The sequence below is a fragment of the Rhodamnia argentea genome, chromosome 3 (genome assembly GCF_020921035.1).
Source record: "Rhodamnia argentea isolate NSW1041297 chromosome 3, ASM2092103v1, whole genome shotgun sequence".
Taxonomy (NCBI): domain Eukaryota; kingdom Viridiplantae; phylum Streptophyta; class Magnoliopsida; order Myrtales; family Myrtaceae; genus Rhodamnia; species Rhodamnia argentea.
In genome coordinates, this window is record NC_063152.1 from 29,122,705 (window position 1) to 29,140,967 (window position 18,263).

Here is an 18,263-nt window from a genome sequence, read left to right on the forward strand (position 1 = left end):
TAAAAAATTTTAAGATTTAATTGCATTTTTCGAAAGGTTTAGGACTCGGTTGCACTTTAGCAATAAGTTTTAGGACTTTCAAAGTATTTATTCCTTTGCGAGAGATAATTGCACCATTAGCAAGATCGAAAATTGATTTACCCCGTGTGAATTTCGGACAACGGTTTACCTTTTTGTTCTGTTTGGTTTAATATGTTACGTGTCTGAAATTTTATGTGATTTTTTTTTTTTTTGTGGTCGAAAAATTTTATGTAAATGGCTTAGTGAAAGATTGACCATCTAACGTGGAGATTCTGAATTTATGGGAATTTATGTTTTGTATCTGTTCTCGTTCGATCGATGGAGGTTGACTTAATTAAGAGGCTGACGTGGCCGCACATCCGTGGATACTGGGTGGCACGGGGGAGCCGTGCACCGAAAACTGTCGGTGGGTCACGGAAGCCTCTCCTCGAGCGGACGCTCTCCATCGTGCCGTGCCCTTGGCTTTGTTCTATTTGACATTTGTGACGAAGGAATCGTCTTCTTTTACTCACGCAAACCTTGACGTCTTCTTTGTTGTTTGCTTTAGTTTGAAATTTTGATAAATTAAGGTGCTCCTAAATTAGTCCGACAGGTACTTCCTTTCATTAGTAATTAACATTTAGATGCGATTGTTTCGTTTACAACTTCATTTTAATAATAAAAAAAAGATTTTTCTCGTAAATCATTTAGTGATTTTCTTTTTTTTATAAAATGACAAGTCGTTTTTTCTCCCTCTAAACTTATTATTTTCTATTCATGAAAAACTTTTCTCGTGAATCGACTAATTTTCCGAACCTAAAAGTGAGATTTTTTTTTTTTAATCCAAAGGTGAAAATGGATTGGAATGCTATTAATTTGCGGGGGCACGTGGATGGGCCCAAAACCTATTCTATGCAACGATGCTGGAGGGAGCAATGGCGTAAACGCAAAGTCCGAAGTTGACATTTTCATAGAGAGAGAAGATTGGAAAGCTATTGACTTGTGAATTGATCTGAAGTGCACAATTGTCAGAATGAGTCTTGGCATGTAATTTCTCTTACGAACAAGAAGAAGAGGAACCGAAAAAGAGGGGATTGCTTCTGATGCAAGGGGAATCGAATCGGCTATGATAATTGGACATGGCGTTGTATTAGCTCGGGGTCTTCTCGGGACCACCACACCACGCGTGGGGGAGTCTTGATTCCGTGTTTGCCCATTTCCATTACTTTTTGAAAGGCTGATCAATTTCCAGTCCGGTCCAGTCTGAACTCATCCAAGAATTGAAAATCGAATCAGGAGGACCAGTTTTTAGTTTCTGAAACTGAAAACCGGACCACTTGATCTTGAAAAGGACCGAGCCGGATCGATCGGTTTCCCGGCGGTTGAATAAAGCCGGTGGATGCCAAGCTCGTCGGTCAAGTCAACAAAGAAGTAGGAGAGGATTGCCACAGGAGGGTTTGGGGTGGGAGCCGAACCACCAGGCGAGGGGCAGGTGGGGGACGATGGAGGGGTGGGCGGAGAGGAGAGGGTTGAGGAGGGGGAGGTTCTTGAGAGTGACCAACACGTTGAGGATGAGTCCGGAGAGGGAGAAATGGTGGGCGATGTCTTGGTGCGAAAGCATGTGGCCCTGCGTTGGGTAGGGGAATAGCACGTGTGGAGGTGGAGACTCCATGGAGATGACCAAGAAGAAGAGAAGGAGAGATGTTTGTTTTAATTTCTCTATGAAAATTGGCCCGATTTGATTCCCGCTATGGAATCAGGAACGGAACTGCTAGGGTCTTAGTTCTAATTTTATGGAATCGGACCGGTGCCCTAGCGAACCGCTCGAAAACCGGACGATTCTCGATTCGGGTGGTTCTCGTTGCACTCTCTTAATTAATTTGTTCATCAATCTTGTGATTTCGATTCTTTTCTTTCGGGGCCGAACCTTTGTGCCCATTGCTGGAGATATATAACGGGGAAAATCATCTGACGGGTCCTAAGTTTATTTCGCGGAGGCTAAAACAGTCACAAAATTTTTATAATTGATCAATTCAATCATAAACCTTTTGCGTGGATATAATGCTTTCGGTTAATTTTCGCTTGAAATCGCTGAAGTGATCAATCATCCTACGTGGCACGCCGCCATGTCAATTATTTATGGCGAAAATTGATCGGAATGATTACAATGGAACTTTCACGCAAACATTAAAAGTTAAATTGATAAAATTAACTAGTTTAGGATCGAATCGCGAATTAAGTTATGACTAATTAAATTATATATATCTGTGCGGGCGCGTGCGTAAATATATGCATGTATGGCTTTGGGTTCGTGTAGGATACTTTGCTTGTAGTACTCAGAAATTTCATTATTTAATTTAAAGCTCTAATGATTGAAGGCCACCGCCGTCATCATCATCGATTATTGTTCTTATCATCATCAACCCCAAACCGACACGTTATCTTCTTTCCCTTTCTTTTTCTCAATGAATTCCGTATGCTGGAGCTCTCCATCGAGTTCTGGTTCGGATTGGGTCTAACTTCGTGCTTATCTTTCATTGGATTAAGTAGATCTTCAATCCCTTTTCAAGTTTTTGGGTATTTTATGCAGTTTGATCATCGTACTTTCATTTTGTTCAATCCTATGTCCTCCAACAATTAAGTCATCCAACTCTCTCGGTTCGATTCCTACGATCAAATCGTTTAGTTAACCCTGAATTGTCAATTAAATCACACGCAAAAAAATAAAAAAAGGAAAAATGAGACAAATGATCCCTAGATTTTAGCCCAACGTGTAATGTGATCCATGAACTTTTAATTTGACTAATATGATCTATGAACTTTAGCTCAATGTCCTATGTGATTCCCGGACTTTCAATTTGTTTAATATGGTCCCCGAACTTTTGGAACAAGTTCATCTTAGCCTCTAAATTATAAGAAAATGTCTAATGCCATCCCTAAATTCGAATTAATGGAAAGACTACATTGAATATCTTTTAATAATTTAAGGACAAAGTTGCACATATTCCAAAAGGTCAAATGAAAATTTTAATTCAATGATCATATTGATCAAATTAAAAATTCATGAATCACATTGCATGTTAGGTCAAAGTTTAAGGACCATTCGTATGATTATCTAAAAAAAAAAAGAAACCAATAATTACAGTGGGTAAATAAGACACTTTATTTCTTTCGGCAAAAAATAAAAATAAAACGCTTTATTTCTGACAAAAAAAAAGACACTTTATTAAATAAATAAGAAAGTTTAGATGATTTAATTACATAAAACAAAACTTAGGAAACTTGATTGTGCAAAAGAAACGTGAAAAATTCAAATCTCAGAAATTTTAGAACCCCGAAGACATAATCTGTATTTTTCCCTTTTATCCTTCTTTTGGTCACGAGTGATTGTCTCGCAAACCCACCAACAATTTGGTGGGCGTCATCAAAGGCTTGTACTTTAGATGGCATGGGGACGCAAATCCCTTACTTTCTTTCCTCTTGACCCTCTACAATTAGGCGCGTAAATGATGCGGGCCGGAAAAGTATCAAAAAAGTCATAATTTTTTTGCATTAACATCAATTCAGTATTAAATCTTGTAATTAGACCAATTTAATCTCAAATCTTCTTTCAAAGACTTCGTACAGTTAACGAATAGATAGATGCTGAACTTCTCCCCTATGTTTATCATAAAAAAAGCGCGGGGAGGTTTTGAAGATTTGCCAATGTAGAATTTTGGTTGGAAATTGTCCACATGGACACTGCTAATTCTACAAGGCATAGGCGACATTGATGTGGCCAAATTTTTTTTTAAATTAATTTTGTTTTTAAAAAAAAAACTTTTTTTTATAAGAAAATGAACTTTTTTTTTTACCATTTTTGTATTTTTCCTTTTTTTTCTTTCTTTTTTTTTCCCCGACTGTGGGTTGGCAAAGAGAGCCGGCGGCCCTCGCCTAGATCCAAGCAAGGGCCACGACGCTCTCGCTTGGCGATGGTTGGCTGGCGACCTCGCCGACCAGAGGTGTTAAAATACAAAAGAAAATACAAAAATAATGCTGAAAAAAATCAGAAAAATGTTTTATATTTGAGAAAAAATATTAAAAGTTGTAACATTTGCCCACACAAGCGCCGTCGTGCCACGTAGGAGAATCGACATCCATATTAGCAATTTTCCGGTCAAAATTAGCTTGATGGACTACATTAACAAATCATCAAAAGGTTTAGGACTACACCTATACCCGAACCAAACCGGATGTGAAGGCCGCATGTTTCTTCTCTCCCGACTCGCATTGAACCCGAACCGAAAACACGGGTCCATTCGATTTTTCAGTTTGTTCTTGTTCTTGTTCTTCTTCTTTTTTAACCATAAGGAAGTGGATATCGAATCAAAATAATTTATTTCCTTCACCAATTTGATAATCTACGCCTTCAATCACCAATTTCCCTGAACTAGAAGGAGCGACATTCATACGTTCTCCACCAGTAATCTCAATTGGAACCGAGAAATGCCGAAAGCAACGAATTTTATAGAGGAAGCAAATTAGAAGATGTAACGCCATTGGATAATACTTCTCAGATCGCTTGAATCCTAAGCATATACACCAAAGGCCCTAGACATGCACACGAGAATGGAACACAGCAACAAGCGAATTGAGAGAGAGGAATGACTTACCTTCACCAAAGATGCATCCGTCGAAGCGCAAAATAACGAAGGATGAAAGCAGAAGTCAAAACTGCACGAGACACAAGATATATGTGGAAACTCGGAAGGGGAAAAAAATCACAGGAGAGAGATGGGTTTTACTATCTTCGATAAAGTACCGGAGTATAATGAAAGATCTAAAGATCTAATAAGAAAAAGTGAAAAACAAAGAAAAAAAGGAAAAATGCGGAGGCAAGCAAAACCGTCTCGTCCGTGCAAACTCAACATACGAGATCCACGCAAAGACGCAATCAGCAACGAAGGCTTACCGTGATTTGGTGTTGGGTATTGTGTTTCGGTTCTGTTTTTTGGAATTATGAATGATATCGAAGCGAAACCGTTACAATAATGTCTTGTCACTACAAAAAATTTGGATGAGTTTGTTCCGTGCATCCAATAACTTGTTCCTCTTTGATTCTCCTTTCTATATAGATTTTCAAGGTTCGCATTATATTTAGAGTTAATTGCGCTGGAGCAAAAAAGCTAGGCAATTTAGATCTGCATGGTACGTTGCAAGTGTGCCTTTTGCCTTTGAGCTAGTTCCAACCAAATGCTCCATCTGAGTCTTGGCATTTGTTCCTTTGTTTCTTGACCCGAAAAACCTCATTCGAGTTGGATTGGATTGATTCGATTTCAAGGAAGGCATTTTTGACACCCCTGTGTACAATCTCTCCACCTCATTCGGTTCAGTGTGATGAGGTAGAAACGCGTGCGAAGCCTCTCGTGAGAAAACGGTATGGAGACGCGATGGTGTCTAGTTTTGATTTTGTCCGTTTCCATTACTTTCTTTTCATCTTTTCTACTATTGTTTAGTCCAATAGTAATCTGTTCGCTACTATTTTTATTTTTATCCTGGGCATACATATATCAAATATAGCCAGAAGAGGAATCCTATTCAGCTTGGGGTTGGGTATTGTGGTTTTTGGCATTCCTGTCCCACATCGGTGAAAAACGAACCCAATGGTCCTTATAAGTACTGAAGTTCGATTTGCCAGGTGTCATGCAGCCACTGGATGGAGTGAATGGGTCATTGCCTAACTTCGCGTTGGGCTGACTCAGGAAAGTCCCCGGGCCATATTATTGCGCAGAGATGCGATCTCGGAAACGTGAAAAGGCTTTGAAAGCGAGAGTTCCATCGCCCGGCTGGCGCGATGAGGCGGAGACGCGTGCGGAGCCTCCGTGAGCTCTCGCTGGAAGTCTGCATTGGCCGACGGTCACAGCCATTCACTTGGCCCTAAACATGGGCAAACCGAACGGGGCTTACACTCCAGTGGCGACCCTCTTTTTTTGCTCTCATTCCGGTTATAATTACTGGACTCCGTAGGGACATTATATTTGCCCAGTCTCTCGATTTGATGAACTGGGACTCCCACTTACGCACGTACGACTCGAGAAATAAATAAAAGAGGGGATGCTGCATAGTTCATTCATGTCCCCTCACGCCTGTCTCTGGCTTGGTCGGTGTTTTTTCAATGATTTGATTTAGAATTCTAGGATAATGGAGTCGTCAGCCACGTTAAGGTACTTGGAAGAAACGACGGGGCGTGTAATGAAGTTACATCAAACATAAAGCACGCGCGTCTTACAATTCAATGAAACGTGTTCCTCCGAAAGGGTGCACAACTTCGTACAAGTAATCACGTGGGAACAGGGTAAAGACCCGGTAATCATTGACTTCTGGGTCACCTTTTTAAAAATGATTGGCAGAATTAAGAATCCGATTCTCAGAATAGAGACTCGGGCGGAACTCACCCTGCGCTTCATCGCGGTGCGATGAACTTTCCATTCTCCAAGTCGTTCCGAGTTTTCTTGGAATGGAGATCCGACCACAAATTGATGCCGCTTTTCATTTCGAGGATCGGAAAGGTTTCTATCAGAAAGTTCTTGCTTACATGGGAAGAATCTTTTGAGGTGGGAGGGGTAAAGGAAGATGAGTTTGTAAGCAAGGATATTCTGACAACTTGACTATAATGAAGCGCCACTGTTTTGGTGGTTAACAGCAGAACCAAGTAACTTGGAGTGTGCGAAATGATACACAATGTTCAATACAGAACCGAATCACAGAATCAGGCCTCGAACAGGTTCAGGCTTCGAAGGCTTCTGCTCGGCAGACGCAGAAGCCTTTGGAGACTCCGATAGATGAATTTGAGCAAAGTCATCAACTACTTTTCTCTTCTGTTCCTCCTCGGCCATTCCCACTTTCTCCTTTGTCTTCTGGCCAACATCTCCAGCAGCTTTTGCGACTCTGTTAAAAGCGCCAGTTACCCATGACGCCCCCGTGAACACGTAACGGTTCTTCATAATGGCTGATCCAGCACTGCTAACTTTTTGCTCTGCCGCTGCGAATGCTGACTTGGTTTTCTCTGAAACTTGAAACTTTTGATCCACTTCCCTAACCTTGTCGCCCACAACCGTGGTACCCACACTGATTTTCTCGGTCAGCCCAATCTTCTTATCGATGGAAGCAACTTTTGATGAGGCCGTCGATGTCAACTGATGCTTATCATCAAGGGACTTGGCTTTGTTCACTGCATCTTTGCCTAATATAAAGCCCTTAGCCAGCATGCTGGTAACCACATCCTCTGCTTTTCGCAACGCAGATTCACCACCAGCTGGACTTCTGTTTTCACTTACCTGCAAGAAGAGCAATAATCAGGGTCATTATGGTCCTAATTTTGTAGCCTAGCAGAGAATATTATGCGACAGAAGTCTGGAGACTCACTACTCTCACTGGTGGTGCTATAGCATCAGGAGGCAGCTTGTAATCTGGAGCGAGGGCAATGCTGACAGACATATCAACAATAGTTGCACCCTGACATTCAAAGGAGTTCAAAGTGAACCTTGCTGTTGCCATGCATAAATAACAAGTAACTGATTCAACTGTCATATCTGTCATGTTATCTAATGAAATATGACCACTAGACGAAAGGATCCAAAAGTTACGAATACGAGAGACCATGTAATAAACCCCAGCAGAGATGAGTCCATTCTATATATCATCCTCCCCCTTCTGTTATCTAAAAAGGATTTTAGTCATCAGGCAAGCTAGATTATACTGCAAGGTCCATAGGTGATTCCCACCTCAAAAGTATCAGCTGATCAATCACAAACACCAATACAAGGACGAGCAAAACCAAAAAAACTAGAAACAAAAATAATAGATCGGGGAAGCCTCAAAGCATCGCTTCGGTGCTGCAGCAATACTAGACATAAATTCTGAATGATAATTAGGCTAATTGAACACCTTTCATAGTCTATGGATTTTCCTTCTCCCAAAGTAGTGACTTTATCCCTAACAAATAGCTAGACATTGTAGAAAGTGTGAGAAATTGAAAGGGCAAAATGAAATGATATGAGCACAAAGAACTGAATTACCGAAAGCAGAATGGCAGTCTCTGCTCCTTGAGAATCCTTGAACGTGACATATGCAATTTGAGACCGCTCAGTGTCACTGTGTAATTAGATGAAGAAAAACATGAGAAATTTCACTGCGAAACAAATGATTGAGCGAGCAAAGGATTAGACTCAACCTGTGCATCTCAACATAAGCGATATCACCAGAAAAAGAAAAGAACTCCTTGAGGTCCCTCTCTGTTGCTCCTAGGGAGACGTTGCTAACCTTAACAGTTGTCAGCTGCAAGGACACTTACATAATGCTTAGAATTATACACATAGGCCAATCACGATTTGACATGAATAAAAGATAACAACAAAGAAAGCTGATGGCAAATGGTAAGCTAGTAATAGGAGCCCCAAGAGAGGGTTTTAAGCCATTCCGAGAGTTTCTCAGCCAAAGAGCTCCCCTTAGTAAGACTTGCTCCTCCTTTTTGTCCAATATACTGCTGAATGATATGTTCTTTTTGTGGTAAGTCTTGGAGGCAATTATGCAAAACAAGAAAGCAAAGAACACATGCTAAATGTAGGCATTCAGATACTTCTAATCTTTCACAATCCCACGTTTCCATTGACCGGACTGATCTGAGACCTTCTCAAATCAAAGCAAAGGGCTCTTGGGCTATTCTGTAACAATTGAAGAAGTAATTCACTTGGATTCCCAATGAAAGACATCAGGACTACATGAATGCTCACCGGCATCTGATAGAGGCTTTCATCATTGTGTTGAAAAGGGGGAAAAAGGAACCTCGATAGAACACGTCCAAATCTAATTTGAGGCCCAGTTAATGAACTTTTCAAAATAATCGGTCGCAGCAATCAAACATCAAACCGCGAACTGCATGCATAAATTGAGTCGTTCAAGCCAACCACGGCTTGCAAGTGAATTTCCATCAAGCAGCATTCAAGAGTGCCCGAACATGGAAACTCCATGGAGATCGCATATTAACAGGAGTAAATGATCCTCGTTGTCACAGCAAACTCTCCTCGAACGCGCGCGCACACTCACTAACGCCAATCGTATCCAAACATTCAGAACAGTTTCAAGAGGTCAGACCAAACCACAGCGTTCGAATTCAAAAGCAGCACCGTCCGATCAGGCAGAGGAAAGCCCGTAAGCTTGAAAAACACCAATCCCCGTCCACGGACGAAGCCAATTTATCGCACTTCGCTGCATGAAATCAGAATACCCCGTCGAACCCGACACAGATCTACGCGTGATAGGTTCGAAAAACGAGCTTCGATTGAGCAGGGGAAAAAAAAACGCGCGCACAGCTAGTGTCCGATTGTCCGTAAAGACTTCCACGATCGTACTACAGCAAAGTATGAGGAAGGGTAGAGCCAGAGATCAAGGACTCACCGACATGGCAATGCGATTCCTTCTCAGGTCCGTCGCCGGCGTCGTCTTCTTCTTCTTCTTCGAAATGAGAGCTGAGCTAGAGAGAGAGAGAGAGAGAGAGATTTATGCAGTGTATGCAGGAGAAAATGAACCCCCCGGGAGGCTCGTTCGAAGATCGCGCGTGGGAGGACGAGATCTGGCTGGCCGGCAGCTATCGCACGTGCGAGAATCCGACGGTGATTGGCCCTGGAGGGGTGGGGCCTTCTGCTTAATTAGGGGACTTTTCACTCATACAGGGGATTGGGTCCCACTTCCTCGAGGCGGACCCCAATACTCCTTAATGCTCTCTCGTCATCGGGTCAATGCCTTGAAATTTTGAATTTCCTTCCTATCTTGATGTGAATCTTGGCACCAGTGTTTGAGATCAGAACAACGAACCACCGTATTGGGTTTTCATTTTGAACGAGTAGCGTCCCTTTTTAGATGCCATGCACATTTCATTTCAATATCAATGTGTTGAATAAGCATCAAATTTGAAAGGACTATCAATAACTAAATCTATCAAAATAGATCGTAAACATACATTTTTTTTTAACATGTATATCATATGTGACGGGTTAAGTTGTTATGTGGGTTAGTTATATTCAATGAATTGGTCATAAATGAATTTAAATATAATATATGCATTAAATGGGTTATAAATAAATTAGCAATGAGTCACAAATGTGTCTAGAAGTTACGTATACCTAACTGATCTCTATGATTCTTTTTTCATTTTCTTTCGATCTTGCACTCACTTGCTCTGCACTCCCACCTCAACTTGGGCATGATTTTTCATAAATTGAGTTAAATATGAAAGTATTTTAACAATATGAGTCGAATTAGGTAAATTTTAGGTATAGACCGGATCAGATATGAGTCACCATACATGCATCTAGGTAAAAAATAATAATTAGAAAAAGTTAACGTCAACGATTTCCGGCTAAAATTACCTGGATAGATTCAATTGATAAAATATGAAAATGTTTAAGACCGAATTGATAAAAGTGCATTGGGCTTAAGACTTTTTAAACAATTTTCCCACAATAACTTCCTTGATCAATAGTGACTTGGATAGAAACTTTGGTCTGGTCACTAGATCCACTTAGATGTGCACTAGCTTGGGCAAAAAGTAGTGGTCTGGCTACTAAATGCTTCTATAGTTGCACTGACCTCTGCAAAAGCACCAGTCTGATCATCGGACCCTCCTTGCCCTTTCACTGTCATTAAATTGGAACCTCAAGACATACAATTGACATTACATGATTCTAACACAGCTTACTTTGTCTTGATCCATACGAATTGGCCCGAGCCGCACTGGCCTCGACATCTACCTGCCGATTAATTAATTGCCATGCCACTAGTATTTTGACTTGCTCTGCTATTTTGATCGAGTCTGACCGGGGGAAGAGTTACGGACGTCGACTAGCTTAAAACTGAAAAGCAGAAGATTGAAAATGATTTTGCTGTAAAGGAAAAGATAAAAGGGAGAAATCCGATTTGTAATTCTCTAGAGAGAGGTTCAATTCAAAGCAAAGACAAGGCAGCAGTCACCTCGGACCAAAAAGCCCAAATGACGCACCGTTGACGTGCAGGTGAAGGCAGTTAACAGAAGCGACCCAGCCGCACGCGGCAACTATCGGAAAACTACCGCCAGACGCCAGTCAAGAGCCTTTCCATTTCTCTCTCTCTCCCCCCAAACTTCAAACGCCGTCTCCAACCTCTCTCTCTCTCTCTCTCCTCTTCCTCCGATTCCTCCATCGATTCGCCCCTCCTGATTCTGCCCTTATCCCGCCCGATTCGCGCCGTAATTCGCCCCCGATTCCACGCGAAGCACCCTCGTCGCCGTCTGTCGCGGTGAGTTAGGTCAATCGGAGGGATGAGCTTTCAGGACTTGGAAGCTGGTAGGCGCGATCTCATCAGCGGCAAGCAGGACCCCACGCAGGCCGTCGCGTCCGGCGTGTTCCAGATCAACACCGCCGTCAACGCGTTCCGGCGGCAGGTCAATGCTCTCGGAACTCCCAAGGACACGCCCGAGCTCCGGGAGAAGCTGTGAGTGCTTTGCTTCGTCGCTGTAGGGATTCCATTCGCGGTTTCGAGCTGCGTGATGGCCGAATTTATTGCATATACGATTGTACGGATGGATGATTACTGGTTGAGCTCTCGGGGACTCGTGGTTCGGTTTGACTCGTTTAATTAGGATCGGACTTGGAAATCTGGGGAATTGGAGCTTGTTTTGGTTAGGTTTGATTGCTTTCTAGTAATCCGGAGTTATGTATCAGGAAATTGGTTGTCGATGGACTTTTAATGTAGTTTGCCTATTGACTTTATGTGACCTTGTCATAGAGTGAGCTCCAGCAGAGGTAATTCGTTGAGAGTATTGCTCATTTTGTGCAAGTAACAGTCTATGGTCTACCAAGAATTGCCTTCTTAACTGGAATTAGCATCCTTCAAACTACTAACTAGACTTTTGGACTAATTTATGGCTGACAGAGGAGTCATGGTATGTCTAGTGGAGGTCACAAAATGGTTCTCATCTCTCACTCTCATTATGGCTCGTACACTGTACCTTTTGAGAACCTTGTACTTATAAATATGCACGTATTTGATGTCAGATAACAGCTATTGTATCAGATAAGAGAAACGGGGTCATCTTTTTGTTGAAGGTCTTTATTACCTCAAAACAATACTTAGTTTATGCTAAGCCTGTCACTGCAATATATCAGCAGCCATGTCCCAATCATCCTCAAGTGTCTAGACTATTACATGAATATACTAAATTTGTCTGTCTCCATAACCCCTTGTTTGTTACAGGCGCAAGACAAGGCTATATATTGGGAACCTGGTGAAGGATACTTCAGAAAGACTTAAACAAGCCAGTGAGACAGATCATCAAGCTGGTGTTAGCGTAAGTTAACTCTCTTAATAAACTCCCTACTGGCGATTTAGAAAAAGAGAACTTTTTTCGGATTAATAAAATTGGTTAATATGTCAAAGGATGTTGGATTGTCTCTTTCCCTTGGATGTAGGCAATGCGACAATAAAGATGTACAGAATTATGTACTCAAAACTTTAGAATGCTATGTGATACAGTCTGTCTAGTATTGTAATCACAAAAAGAGGATGCATACTTGCGTCACAGTAAGAGCCACCTTTTCGTCTTTGATGATTGTTAACTCTTTTCTTTTTTTTTTTAAATTATGATGATTGTTAACTCATTAAGGGTTTTATCAATGAGTCAGTATCTTGATACTTCAAGTAGGTGGATGGCATTGGCATATCAGAATGACTAGCAAACTGGCTTCTGCGTATGGTTCATTTTTTAATATTACTAATTCTCTTAGTAACATATCATTAGACTATGTCTCCTTTTGAATTAGGCGTGAGAATGGAAAAAAGTTTTTGGACCACAGCTATACATTTGTCGGAGAACCCAATTCATGTATCCATATACCAATTAGTAGAATACTTAAAAGTGCCTATCCCCATCTAAAGGTTGGCTTAAGCCTGATGTGGAAAATCTGTGTCCTCCTTTCTAACCTTTGGCTTCTTTCTTTTAGATATTTGAAGTTTCCTGATTCTGTACCATGTACATTCCCTTCAGATTTTCCAGATTTCTCTCGTGTCAATTTCTTGAGTCTTGATGTCTTTTTTTGCTTTGTTTTGCAGCCTGCCAAGAAGATTGCAGATGCCAAACTTGCAAAAGATTTTCAGGCTGTTCTGAAAGAGTTTCAGAAGGCCCAACGGCTTGCAGCTGAGAAGGAAACGGCATATTCTCCATTTGTACCCCAGACTGTTCTTCCTTCTAGGTAATAGTTGTAGAATGCGAAGCTAATTTTATGATGTTGGTTTTCTTCATTCCACCCAATCCAGGGTCAAACTGACTGGATTGGGAGTACTTTCTGGATGAATTATTGACCTGATAAGTAATAGTTGTTTCAATAGAAACTGAGAGTGTGCTCAGCAGGCTGAGAATTATTGTGTGCTAAGAATTCCGTTTTACATTGGTGCATGTAATGCGTGTTTATACCTCCAGTGATTGATTTCTGTTATATGCTTGTTCATTCTTAACCAGCTATTCTGCCAGTGACGAAGACATAAATGCTGATAAGAGTTCGCAACAGCGTGCTCTCCTTGTCGAATCAAGGAGGTAAGGGAAGCATCGCTTTTTCGTTAGTATTTCTTCTCTTGAATGAATCTGTGCTTTACCACAATTATGGCCTTTCCTAGTATGCAAAATTTTCTCTAAATGTTGTTTTAGCTGAGAAGTTGAAACCTCTTCTAAGTATCTCTTTTCCCAGACAGAAAAGGTTCATAGGAGAACTCCTGGAAGTCCTTGGATCATGTCATTTTACACAATTTTTTTTAATCTAATTCACAGAATGCCAGTGTCCAGAAAACTTCATACCTAAAATGAGTTTTCTTAACATTGCTATGCATGTATAATGAGTATTCGGTTTTTCCACAAGCTATACTTCTCTTGTGGGGTAGCCAAGTTTGTGTTGCTTCCATAGCTTGTACTAAGGCTTCAAATATTCAAGGTGTTGGTATTGTGAAATGGCTGTAGATGTGGGTTGTTCAAGGCAGGTGAAGATCACTTGGAAATATCTGGCAGAATTTTATTCAACATCCAAAATGACAAATGTTTATCTATTATTCTGGAATATTCCTTTAGGGTCTTAGATATGCTCATCATTCATGAGTCAGCTGGTTGCGTAATATCAATATCCTCACCGTTAAGCCAAATTTTATTGCAGAGAACAGGTATTGCTGGCCGAAAGTGAGATTGCCTTCAATGAAGCTATCATTGAGGAAAGGGAGCAAGGAATCCAGGAAATCCAGCAGCAAATTGGTGAGGTGAACGAAATTTTTAAAGATCTTGCAGTGCTTGTTAACGAACAAGGGACAATGATTGGTAAGTTATTGTATCCATATCTAGTCACTTTCCTTTTACTAGATTTTGGGGCTTTTATTCTGTGATTGACACTAATATGCTGTGCAGATGATATTGGTTCTCATATTGAAAGTGCACATGCATCCACTGCTCAAGGAAAGTCCCATTTGGTGAAAGCTGCAAAGACTCAAAAATCAAATTCATCTATGGTATGGAAAAAAGACTTCTCCACAATTTGTTTGCAACTATTTCCTGTTCAGAAAATCGCAGATTTCTCGTGCCATAAGCAACGTCAGTTTTGTTTGAGCAATATTTTTATATTTCACGCACAGTATAGCAGTCTGAATGTTGTAGCCTCGTTTAGCTTTGCTTCCATGGCTGGGCTTTTTCTTAAGTTTCATGACAAAGACTACCATTACTCTGAAGGAGGAATCAATGCAGTTATGCCTCTCTGTTCTCCTCTTTTGGCTGGTTATTTAGTGCATTCCATATTTGCATTGAACTCAAAGTAAAATCTAAAACAGAAATGATACCGACACTATTTCAGCGGCATTAAATGCTATGTGCTCTTATATTGAGATCGTCATTCTTGTTTTCTGCAGAGTTGTTTGCTTCTGGTGATCTTCGGGGTAGCCCTTCTTATTGTGGTAATAGTAGTTGCTTCTTAAGCAGAAGAATATTCAAGCATCATCAACGGAGACTGCTCGTCTGAGTGAACGATACAACGTGTTTGGCCTGATCCTTCTTTGTTCTTTCACTATAAAATATGGTCGACATGAGTCTACTATATCTAAAACTGGGAGGAAGCGGAAGAAAAACAGTGGGGAGGAAAGAAGAAAGAGGAGGCTGGAGGGTTGCTTTCCCGGTTGGCTGGTGAAGTTCCTGTTGTTTACATACCCATCCGGGGTTTGTTATTTTACCTTTCAAGGTTTATGTCATCGCTGTCATGTAAAGATGCTCTCATCGTTATCAATAATGGCCTCTGCAATTCTTTTAATTGTCTTACCAAAGGATGTGTATGGAAATTCGACATTGATCGTGCATAATATGACTAATCGATGTTTTTATAGCCGTAGCGTGTTGCCATGATTCTAGAATGCATTCTTTGGCACCTTGAATTGTTGGCTGAATGGTTAAACACCCTATCGAAGGTTAAGCAAATGCACGTCTCCGATGGTTCCTCTATTTTTGTTCAAACTTCAAAACCGTTGCTCTCCTTTTGTTTTTGGTTGGAAAGCATCCGTTAGTTGAGCTATATGAAAAAAATTAAGATAAAACGTGGATAACTCGAAGCTGAAAATGGAAACTGAAATACTCCTTGAAGTATTCACGTCGGCTTTGAAGGACAACCACTTACAACGAAAATTCGAAAATTGCAGTCACGGCGTGTCTTGAACAGCAACTCAACAACAACCTGTGAAAAAACAAGGCACCGGTAGTTCCCCATTCTCGTTAGAAGAAAGCAAACCTAAGCATGTTCTCATTGATTGACAAACTAATCACACATTAAGAGAAAAAAATTGCAGGGGCGGTTCGGATTAAATAATGGAAATTAGCGTGTTCTCAACGAGCACTTATCTCCCTTCTTTGTTAATCAAAATTCAAAGGTAGTAGTTGGGAGCGAAAGCAACGCGCATGTTCTAAACTAATCCCTTGTCCTAAATCAATTTTTAGTACCTGATTATTTGTTGACCTTTTCTGTAGGCACATACTTGTGTTACTTCTGCAGATATTTCGATATGTAGCATTGAGGTTGGAGATGATTTAGCTATCAACACATAGAGAAGGTTTCCACCTCCTAGCTCCGGGCAAAGAAGCATTTCAGATTTTCACAGAGAAAAAGGGGCTTAGAACTCTAGAAGATCTGAACTTTGTCGAGGTTGAATCTGCCAGGACGAATGGCCGATCACGTGACTGCTCATCGGTCTTTGGAGACGGCCGTACATCAGTCAGCCGACGTCGTTTCTAATTATCGACATTACGTGCATTATATCGGAACCTCGGAGGACACTCCTATGTTCCGCGAAAAACTGTGAGTCTGCCTAATCACTTTCCTTCGACATATTCGCGTTTCATCATATAGCCAATCATGGCTTGAAAAATCATGGAAATCCACTAAATGCAATTAGCTAAAGGAGCTGACCCTGTTACTCTTTCGCGAACTTCATGATCGCTCTCTCCTGAGTATACTATATTTGGTTGTCAGGCACGAGGCGAGACAACATGTCGGGGATCTGCTAAAGGATATATCAGCTGAAATAGAACATGAAATCCACGGTCATAGTAAAGTCAGTACGACTTAATCCGCATCACTTTAATGTTGTCCTTACTCTCCTCCGCCTTTTCTATCTTCCTTTCAATTAAAGACTGCAGTTTTCTGTCACGTCGGACATGAGTTTCTTGTTTCTACCTTGATTCCAGTCGGTATCCTTCGTAGTAGCTCAACATTTTCGCCATCGTCCTGCCAGGCTAAGAACAATGTTGTAGATGCCAAAATCGTCGAAGAGTTTGGTGTAGTCGTAAGGGAATATCGAGAGACTGAAAGGCTTGAAGCTGAAGAGGAAGCGTTGCATGTTCCTGTTGCTCCCCAGCAAGCAAATCTTTTGACTTCGAGGTGACCATGGAGCTCTTGGAAGAAATTTTCCCTTGTCTTGTCCTCTGTCTATCAATTCATATAACCCAATCATAGCATAACAATTATACTTCTCTCAAGATTAGTGCATTTTTGCTTAGTTTTTTCAACTTGGTGATCTTGAGTTCTGAGTTGGTTTGACAGAGATAAGAATGATGAGGCAGGCAGAAATGCAGCCCAGGATGCCGATTTGCGTGAACCTCTCGATGAACTGAAAAGGTCAGCTCCTTTCTGAGACTAATTCAATGTCCTTGTATGCTGCGAAATTTGGAGACCCCTACTTTTACTTCTTTCCCAACAAAATGTTTCAGCATTTACCCTGGATGGATTTTTAAAATTTTCTATTGCAACGGATCACCTCGTGAAGTTATCACTTGTCTCTCTTGAGATGCAGAATAGAGGCGCTGCTCCTGGAAAATGAGAATACCCTCAAAGAGATCCTCAGAGATGAAGAAGAAAACGAGGAGGAAGTCCGTCGAGTCCAAGGAGAAATTAATTTGTTAAAAGCTATAATCAGTGATCTTAAATCACTCGAAGAAGGACAAGTCCATGCCGCCAACATTCCGAGAGCCCTGCAGGTGTCAACCGCTCAAGCTTGTGACAAAAAATCGAAATCAGCATTTCTGGTAACTTCTAGCCGACAATTATAGGCTTTGAAGCTTCTGTGGTTGTCCGAACATTCTTTCTTGTTTCTCTTATTGTTTGAAGGAAAATGTCGGGGTTCCAGGGACTAATGAAACTTTGCTTCTGTGTTTTTCTTTCCAGGATTGCTTTTGTCAAGTCCTCGGATCGTGCTTTTTGTTGGACTGATAGTGTCTCTACCTTACTTCCCCGTTTTTCCTAGATTGCTGTTAATAGTGCAAGATCAGTCACTGCTTATGTGTGTTGTGGTTGAATGGCAAGCCTCCTTCCTTACTTCTTGTTTTGTTCATGCACCGAAGAATAAGCGAAACTGTGCTCCTTTACTTTCTTCTTTCCATTAACAGATGGGAAAAGCCACAAGGCTGAGCTCAGCCTGATGGAGGACTTCAGTCACTTCTCTCTTTACCTAAAATGGAAAAATTAAGGACAGAAGAGCCCGCTAATCATATCTGATCACAACCACTGAAAGTCGACAGACTAGGACAGTTCTCAATTCTCTTGGAGTAGAAAACTGTATCTGCCTACAAAGACGGTCAAGCTCATAACCGTCCATGTTTCAATGTTACAAAGGAGAACATGTCTGGTGACCGATTTTCCTTTTCTGAGTACCTGAAAATTGAATGGCAAGAATTGTTCTTTTAT

The 18,263-nt window shown here is 41.1% G+C and overlaps 3 protein-coding genes across 4 annotated transcripts; 2 read left to right on the plus strand and 1 right to left on the minus strand.

The window, feature by feature from the left end:
• Nucleotides 1–6,617: 6,617 nt before the first annotated feature.
• On the minus strand, nucleotides 6,618–9,563 carry LOC115743118 (binding partner of ACD11 1-like). Its single transcript, XM_030677753.2, has 5 exons — nucleotides 9,436–9,563; nucleotides 8,213–8,316; nucleotides 8,058–8,133; nucleotides 7,414–7,494; nucleotides 6,618–7,316 (listed from the first exon to the last, which is right to left on the minus strand). The coding sequence occupies exons 1-5, from the start codon at nucleotides 9,439–9,441 to the stop codon at nucleotides 6,741–6,743; spliced, it is 843 nt and encodes a 280-aa protein (XP_030533613.1). The 5' UTR covers nucleotides 9,442–9,563; the 3' UTR covers nucleotides 6,618–6,740.
• Nucleotides 9,564–10,983: 1,420 nt separating this feature from the next.
• Nucleotides 10,984–15,344, plus strand: LOC115743119 (syntaxin-22-like). 2 transcript variants are annotated; one of them, XM_030677754.2, is made up of 7 exons: nucleotides 10,984–11,505; nucleotides 12,268–12,361; nucleotides 13,123–13,262; nucleotides 13,529–13,603; nucleotides 14,211–14,368; nucleotides 14,456–14,556; nucleotides 14,950–15,344. In XM_030677754.2, the coding sequence occupies exons 1-7, from the start codon at nucleotides 11,333–11,335 to the stop codon at nucleotides 15,013–15,015; spliced, it is 807 nt and encodes a 268-aa protein (XP_030533614.1). In that variant the 5' UTR covers nucleotides 10,984–11,332; the 3' UTR covers nucleotides 15,016–15,344. The 2 variants fall into 2 exon arrangements, with proteins under 2 accessions (XP_030533614.1, XP_030533615.1); XM_030677755.2 differs by having other exon boundaries at nucleotides 13,541–13,603.
• A 901-nt stretch (nucleotides 15,345–16,245) lies between these two features.
• LOC115743036 (syntaxin-23-like) lies at nucleotides 16,246–18,240 on the plus strand. Its single transcript, XM_030677623.1, has 7 exons — nucleotides 16,246–16,379; nucleotides 16,554–16,635; nucleotides 16,714–16,961; nucleotides 17,124–17,198; nucleotides 17,374–17,449; nucleotides 17,520–17,605; nucleotides 17,745–18,240. Exons 1-7 carry the CDS (start codon nucleotides 16,246–16,248, stop codon nucleotides 17,821–17,823), a joined length of 780 nt encoding a protein of 259 aa, XP_030533483.1. The 3' UTR covers nucleotides 17,824–18,240.
• The last annotated feature ends 23 nt before the right edge of the window (nucleotides 18,241–18,263 follow it).